Raw genomic sequence first — 8,573 nt, 5'->3', positions numbered from 1 at the left:
CGGCAGTCTGCGCACAGGCCACAGCACGTGCTAGCGCACGGGCCAAGTAGAAACGGGGTCGCGCCTGTCCTGCGCACTTGGTGCGCTAGAGGTGCGCCTACGATAAAGAGTGCCTCCCGCACTCCCTTAGAGTGCAGAAGGCAAGAATTAGCTATTGAATATACGGCTGCTTCCTCCTGTTAAGAAGATACCTTCTTGCCTGCCTGACTTACCTGGCCTACCTAAGTATACCTTTAACAATAGCCTTTTAAACAATTATAGGCCTATATAGCTAAGTAGGGCGGAAGCTTTATAGTAAGGCGGATTCTAATGCTTGTGTTAAGTAATTATAAGTTATATAATATGCGGGTAAGCCTTAATTAGTTAATTAAGGCTCTACCTTATGCAGAGTTTTATCCCTTAAAATAGCTACATCTTCTCTACTCTTCTTTAGTAATACAACCAACTAAGTCTTAATAAGTAAGCAACAACTTAATAGCTTAACACCTTCTTTAACCTTTATATTAATCCCTTTAAAATTAAGTATGTAGGGGGGATATAACCTGTCCCTTAAATATATTATCTTATAGAGTACTTTGTACTCTGTACTTTACTTGCTTTAAATGTAGCAGTATAGAGTAAAATGTAAGATATATTATACTTATATTTAATCCTTACTTTGTGTAGTGCACAGTTATTATATACGAAGTATGTGCTTTAAAGCAGTTATATTATATTAACTAGGCATAATGTTTACTTATCTAAGAAAGCTAAAGTAAAAGCGTCGAAGTACGAAGTACTATGTAAATGCATTTAGAGTTGCCTTTACTGCATCTTTATATTATAGGGTACTCTGTACTCTTTATACTGCATAGTGTACATGATAACAAATTCGTTGGCACTTGGCTTGTAAAAGCACAGGCGTTGAGGAGGCTAGATTCCGTACCCCCTATACAGAGTATATACGGAAAATAGACTCTGTAGTTCCTATGTATTGGAGGCATATTAGTGGGGATGAGAAAGCATGGGGAATGTATCTTATACGAAAATGCGGAGAAACTTTTGGATAGTCGCGAAGTTGAGGGACAATGCGGGGAGCGAGCCATAAACACCATGTTGCCAAGAAAAAAAAATTGAGTACGAAGTACTCCGTATCACATACTTTGGTCCGAATACGGGGTGATTGAAAGGAAACCCTTAATAAGATCGGCACATGCAAGAGGACTCTTAGATGCCTCGGGACGATGTCAACCGAGTTTTTATAAACCCTCCCTCTCCTAGGGCTTTTGCTTCTGATTGCAATCGACATTGCCCCGCATTCTCATATTGTAGATTTCCCCGAAGTCACCTGACCTCGGCCGCCGAAATCACTAGATAAGACGAAGCCCTAATCTGCGCGCACATTGCGCACAGTCTGGTCTTCAGTCAACTACCCTACGAAATATCATCATTAGATCTTCTGAAGGCCTTAGAGCTTACTACGATACGTGCAAGTGGTCCGGACGTATATCCCGAAAGGATTACCGTACGGGTCTTACACTGGTACAGCGCACACACGAAGTGGCGCGCTACAGGCTAGTGGTGCACGGAGTAGAAGCCACAGTATGGCACAGTGCGATAATTCAATGCCATTGCCCATACGTACTCGTACGGAGTACCATTCAGTGGCATATTACCAGCCGTGTCCTGAAGCCAATCTTACATGCATGACTTACTGCAACCTTACAGCTAAACAGTAAAACCTTGCCTAAGAAAATACTACACTAAACTCCGTACGTCGTACGCAAAGAAGAAACGGCATGCCAAGGATGCCATGAACCTTCAAGAATCAGACACATTATTATACGAGACGTGTTTTAGTTTGTAAGCTACAAGCTGTAAGCTAAGGAAACAAAAAAACAGACCGAGGCGTGTAAAGCTGTACAGGTTTTTTTTCAGTATAGGATAAATTATATGATCATATCAGATCTGTTTCTGTCGTGTTTTCTAAAGTCAAAGCGTTGTGCGCAGCCAAAAGAGCCTTTTTTGTGCGATACTTTCCCCCATAAATTTGATGTTATGCGAGGCGCATAGAACCTTCAGGTCGCGGTTGCGACGCGGTATTACCGCTTAGAAGCGACTTGTAAAACCAGTTGGCAATGCGAACCGTAGGCTCGTCGACTGTACGGGTGACAATATCGGCCACCCAAAGTGTGACGGGCAGGAGGATTATGTGAGGAAGCAGAAATGATATTTCGAGGCCCATCGGTCCAATCCTTGGTAGTGGAAAAATGTTCACATAAGAAGCAAGCATCAACTTGTCAGTGTCAGTTTGACGAATCCAGCCAACCATTGCATACACACGATCCCCCAAAATACACAGGATTGGCCCGTGAACAAGATAGAGAGAGTAAGATATGCGGCCGAGATATTGGCAGAACTGTGTCTCGTAAAATTGACGAAGCCAGGGAATTCGCGGAACACTGGATACTAAGAGATTGGCGGCAAAGAACAGATAAAACCATTTTGGATCGAAAACAGCTTGTGGCTTGAGGAAAGACAGCCAATACCAGCCGGGATTGTTGCGTAGCTTCTCAATGCTATTTGTCTCGGACGGAACGCCGGCGAGATACATACTGATGATGAAGAGTGTGTAGTAGATGGCCTTCTTATAAGGTTCCAAACGGCGCAAAATGGTCGGAAATTCGGGGTCAGACCGCTGTGCCATCATGTCAAGATCACACTGCAACATGCCCATGACAAACAAAGCGCAATAGTAGCCGTCCGCGACATACAAAAAGTAGAATGTCAAGCCTAGCATGCAGCAATGGCGAGCACGGGTGGTGATACGCGCAAATGACAGGAGGGCGCTGAAGACGACGATAGAGCCCCGCATCTCGAGCGGGATGGACCAGAGGTGGTTGTTGTAAGTGACCCAGATGAAACCCTCTTTAAAAACGAAGCTGAAGTTCTTGAACTCCACATACCAATTCCACCATTCATCAAATATGCTGCCCTGTTGAACACAACACGAAGTCCATATGCCGAAGACGTGCCATGAAGTGACATAGACAAAAGTGGTGACGATAATGGGAAAGTAAAGTCGAATCCAGCGGCGGAACATGGATGAGGCCAGGTTGTCGAGGAGGCGGACATGCTCACCAGCATGAATGAGGGACAATGGCTTGGCGGCGAGCACGTAGCCAGAGATGACATAAAAGGTAGCTACGGCCATGTGACCACCAGTAAAGAAGTTTCTTACACCAGGCAGTGTCGCAAAGCGGTACTGGCCATTATAACCATAAGCATTTTCGAAGATTTGGTCGTCCCCGAGTAGGCTGGCTGCGTGCGCCCAAAGCTGGTGATGATGTATGTAGACGAGAAAGGCGGCGAAGCCGCGGAGGCCATCTAGATAGGCTGTGGGTCGTAGGCTCCGTGGGCCTGAACCGCTAGCAGTTCCGCTTCCAGAAGCTCTGATGCCACCACTGTCTGCATTTGCTGCCGGCCAGAGCAGTGTCCGTAGCCACCGTAATTTTCGTTTGGCGGGGGTGATGATTGCACCGCTGGTTTCCCAGGTGGCAGATTGCCACGGCATGAGCTCCCGTGTCTGGCTAGCCATGCCGTCACGATCGAGCAGGCCGTCTTCTAGATTCGAAGGCATTGATGAGAGGAACAGATACTAAGCTAGGGTGTCGCGTCGATTCGTGTGGGGTGTGGGGTGTTTAAAAGAATATCGCATGCGGCCATCAAGAAAGGAGAAGGATAGAGAGTGGCGGACCAAGAAGCGAACAATGGTAAAAGAAGAAGAAAAAAAGAAAAAAAAGGCGTGGCTGGGTTGGATACTGTGTACTTCGTAAGGAGTGTGTACGATGGTATTCCGCGATACCAACATTCGCACAAGGAAGCGAAGCAAACAGCCGAAAGATCGACGCTAAGGATTTTACGGCACACCAGACACGTAACTCCGTCTCACTATAACGTAAGATACATTGCAAAATTTATTTTCGTGATGAAACAAAAAATAACAAAAAAAAATACGAGTGTGAGTACTTGTACGGAGTAGGGCATTATGGAGTACGACGTACGGAGTACATCCCCCTTGATACCCCTGTTCTCAAGTCACGGGTTGGTGCTAGTGTTCATTTTTGTGGCAAATAGCAGACATTTACGAGTGAGGGTGGAGCCCAGGTCCGGACGAGCTGTCATTCCAGGATCAGATTGCGGCAGTCATTCGATACACTCTTCTGTACGGAGTATGCACGGAGTACTCTGTACATCGATAGAGTTGTACATAGTATATTTGTTCGCGTTCTGGTGCACAGAGTACGTTACGAGTAAGGACAAGACTGACTGACGCCAAATCGGATGCAGATGAAAGAGACGCAGACGGCGATGAGATTATAAGACGAACGTGTGAGAGGTTCTCCGTAAGCACGTAAATCTAACTAGTGCTAATAAAACAAAGACATTTTTATCAAGAATAATCAGTTACAAGAAGAAAAAGGAAAAAGATGATACCATGTATTCTACGGAGTACGTCGTACGGAGTAAGAAGAGAAAGAGAAAGTACGGAGTACGGAGTAAAGCTGGATTAAACGCAAGACCTAGTTCTTCAGTTCCCACCATCTTAGAGTCTCCCATCTTATCACAAGAAACAAGATTATCAGCAATGTACGGAGTCTCTTACGAAATATGTATGTATCTAAGCATGATTCCTATCATGTACGGAGAAACATACATAGCTCCTACGAGTATCCTACGAGCACGGAGGATGTACGGGGTACTCCCCGACTTCTTGTTGTGAATTCGTTTGAAACGCCTGGCATTTTAGTGTTTCTTGGTCAGTTGCACTTAAATTGCGGATCAGGGAAGGACACCAGTGTACTCCATACTCGTACATAAATCTTTAAAGAGTCTCCGTACACATCACCACAGTATGTATCTTACTACGTAGTTAGAAAGATAAGTCTACATTTTAGTAGCATGAATAGTATCCAGCGATACCGAGTAATCGGCCGTAAAACTGCTGTGATTGGCCACTTCTCTCTGGCAGATCCAGATAAGTGCGGAGTACTCTGTACGAGTACCTATCTTGCACAAAGACGCTTTTCTACATTCTCGTAATCCGTATGGAATAAGGTCATGCACTGGCACTTACTATGAGTGGTGCTTATGACACTTAAGTGCGGATACATCATTTTACTTGTGAACCACGAGCTTCGCAAGACATCTACGACGTACGATATGTACTTCGTATCTCGTAAGGAGTTCACTTACGCAATACTTGCGCGAGGTTGTATGCATGAGTGAGAAGAGTAACAGAATACGGAGCAGCAGTACTACTCCGTACGGAGTAAGTACGGAGTACGGTAAAAGAAATAGACGCACGTGCTCCCTACTCGGGACTTGATCGTAACACGTCATCTTGTATTCGTGAAATGCACGGCTGCATGCGTCTTATTCGTACGACGAATATTACATATTATAGTACGTCGTACACAGCAGCGACCAACGATCGATGCGGCTGCATGACCGTACTTGTGCTAATATCACTGACTGCTAGAGTAAGCGGGAGTTCGTACCTATGTGAGCATTTAGACTTATCTACGCCTGCATGCCGATCGTCGTCCTGAAAGTACTCCGTACTAGGGTGCATACTCCGTATGTACTCAGTACTCAGTACTTTTTTTTCCAGATTCACACGTACTTCGTATCTTACATAGTAAAGGACACTGTTCGGCCGCTGAGCGCAGACCACATCTATTATATCGCTGTGTTTTTGTTCATGCAGATTACAAACGGCTCGGCACATGCTACATATGTGCAGCCAACACTGGAACGGTGCTGAGGTATTACCCAGTTTGCCGCTTTTTTGGGAGTCAGCCATCGTCGCTGCTCGCAGGATCCGCTTGCTGTTTTTATGATAACCCAGGAATGCCTACGCGTGCGGAGTACAGAGTATGTACTCCGTATCTTACATATGACGTAGTTGGGGTTTGAGCGAATGTGGCCTAGCCCTCCTCCGCTACACCACTCGACCAACAAGGATCTTGATTAGGAAGGGTGTCTGTCTTGGCATTTTCCTTGTCTCCACGCACCTGTTATTTACACACCCGCCTCCCCTTTTCATTTGCGTCAGTGATGGGCATTGGTACAAAGCTTGTGAAAACCCTTCTGCAATCTTCTTGGTCGGCCCCTTTTTTCTCGCTCTGCTCCTTTTGTTTTCTGCTCTCGAACTCTTGCCGCCTTCTTGGTAAACTGAATCTTGCTCGGCTACGGAGTACGGTTCCGAGCGGCTTCCATCTGTCGTTTCGGCCACATCTCCGCGTTGATATTTTTAAAAGTGCGCCCGCCGTGTCTCGATCCACCTGTCTCCTGAGTTGTTTGCCGTTCCCTCCCACTCTCAATGTGTGGGCATTCCTACAAAGCAGACTAAAGCATTTAGTGCTCTACTCCCACCTCTCTTTCTGTTCCCCCCGTTTTGTCTACCATCGTCTTTTTCTTTGTATCTGCTCGTCGCCTACTTCGGATCTTGGCCACCATGTCCATAGATTCGTCGCGATCATCTCCCCTCCTAGAGAAGCTCACACCACCGGGCTCTCCAAGATCACCGACATCAGCGTTCGCCTCCCAATTTCGGTCACATATTCCGGCATGGGTACCAAATCCAGTTGTGCAAGCCGTTGAGATTGCATCTGTGACGATTTGGCCGATACTGGGCCCTGCGTTTAAAACCATCTATTTGCACCTACTTTCTTGCCTCGCTCTAATCTCTTCTTCTCTCAAACAATTTCGACTTCGCAGAATTACGGCCATCTATCTAGTCGTTGTCACTTTTTGTTTTGTCATCTACCTTGGATCCGGCAGCTCCGATATCCACAGAAAGGTCGCCAACCAGACTGTTCGCAAGCCTGGCCAACCACTTCCGGGCCAATACAGACCTCGGTTAGATTTTCCTCACAAAATATGGCAAACTTGGAAAGTCAATCCTCTGGAGTTTGAACAACGTGACAGGGACACGTCACATTCTTGGTTGGAGCGCAACCCGGACTATCGCTTTGAAGTGCTCACTGATGGCAATGAACTACCGTATGTCGAGTACCATTTCGGACCCGAGGGCTTCAACCGTCCGGATATCGTCGATTTCTACCGCAATGTCCGCGCCACCATAGTTCGCGCCGACCTCCTGCGCTACATGATTATGTACGCAGAAGGTGGTGTGTATGCTGACATAGACGTTGAGGCTATAAAGCCTATGTCGAGGTTTATACCGGACCGCTACAACGTGCGTGACATCGATATGGTTGTTGGTGTCGAAATTGATGAGCCGGATTGGAAAGACCACCCTATTCTGGGTCCAAAGTCCCGTTCTTTTTGTCAGTGGACATTCATGTGCAAGCCGCAAATTCCTGTTATGATGCGCCTCATCGAACAGATTATGCACTGGTTGAATGGCGTCGCGCAGCGGCAGGGTGTATCAATATCGGAAGTTGTTTTGGACTTCGATGAAATAATCACGGGCACTGGTCCATCCGCTTTCACTGAAGCCATACTGGATTATATAAACGAAGGACGTGCCGGCAATAATCTGGTCTCCTGGGACCATTTTCATGACCTCAGCGAATCAAAGCTTGTCAGTGGTGTACTGGTGCTCACAGTTGAGGCCTTCGCTGCTGGACAGGGACATTCTGATTCTGGAAACCACGACGCCCGTGCCGCCTTAGTCCGGCACCATTATCACGCTTCTAACTGGCCTAGCCGGCATCCTCGTTACAGGCACCCAGTGTATGGCGAGGTAGAGAAGTGCAACTGGAACGACGACTGTGTCCATCAATGGGATGCAGATGTTGCGGCATTTAAGAACCTGCCAGAGAACGAACAACGTCGCCTTATCGAAGAGCACGAACGTCAAGAGAAGGAAAAAGAGGAGGAGGATAGACGAAGACTAGAACAACAGGAGGAGGAGGAACGACGCAATCGGGAAGACGAGGAAAATCGTCGTGCAGCCGAAGAAGAAGAGCGAAACAGGCGCGAAGAACAAAATAAGTTGGAAGAAAAGGCAAACAACAAGCCCGCAACTGCGGATGAGAAAAAAACAGAAACCGAGCGCGAAGGCAAGCAGCAACAAACCTAACAATGAAGTCCGCAAAGGCCTACTATCTATTCATGAAGCTATCGTATATGCGAGGTATCGATGTTACAAAAATTTGGAACATTTAGGAGAGAATGGAAACATTCTCATCATGTCCTTTGGATAAGAAGAGTATTGGAGATGGTGGCCCTCAACTAATGACTGTTTTATATACTAATGTGTGGCCTCTGGTTTCCACGATCTCGTTCTTATGTTGGTCTACGATTTGGAAGATGATGGGGGGCGGGGCGGAGGGGAGGCTACTTGCCAGAGTTTCGGTGCACTGCCAATTTTTCTGTTATTTTGTCCATTGTCCATTGTCTGTAAGGGGGGAGAGGGGGGCTTCCGCCCCTTCCATACAAGCCTTGTACCATTTATTTGTTCTTTGGTTATACCTAGTGTCAGACTAGAGGAGTATTTATTTTTGTGATTAGGGTTGCGCGGCGTCTTACGGCATAGAGATATATTAAACAGTGTCTACATA

The 8,573-nt window shown here is 46.4% G+C and overlaps 2 protein-coding genes across 2 annotated transcripts; one reads left to right on the top strand and one right to left on the bottom strand.

Annotated features, from left to right (window-relative positions):
• Window positions 1-2,035: 2,035 nt before the first annotated feature.
• Window positions 2,036-3,619, bottom strand: CMQ_4251 (uncharacterized protein; the record flags this gene model as incomplete). Its single annotated transcript, XM_014316578.1, has 2 exons — window positions 2,036-2,234; window positions 2,481-3,619. 2 exons carry the CDS (start codon window positions 3,617-3,619, stop codon window positions 2,036-2,038), a joined length of 1,338 nt encoding a protein of 445 aa, XP_014172053.1.
• Window positions 3,620-6,499: 2,880 nt separating this feature from the next.
• CMQ_4250 (alpha-mannosyltransferase) lies at window positions 6,500-8,092 on the top strand (the record flags this gene model as incomplete). Its single annotated transcript, XM_014316577.1, has 2 exons — window positions 6,500-6,579; window positions 6,973-8,092. 2 exons carry the CDS (start codon window positions 6,500-6,502, stop codon window positions 8,090-8,092), a joined length of 1,200 nt encoding a protein of 399 aa, XP_014172052.1.
• Between the last annotated feature and the right edge of the window lie 481 nt (window positions 8,093-8,573).

The sequence above is a fragment of the Grosmannia clavigera genome (genome assembly GCF_000143105.1).
Source record: "Grosmannia clavigera kw1407 unplaced genomic scaffold GCSC_145, whole genome shotgun sequence".
NCBI classification, from domain to species: Eukaryota; Fungi; Ascomycota; class Sordariomycetes; order Ophiostomatales; family Ophiostomataceae; genus Leptographium; species Leptographium clavigerum.
This window is presented reverse-complemented; position numbering and strand designations above follow the sequence as displayed.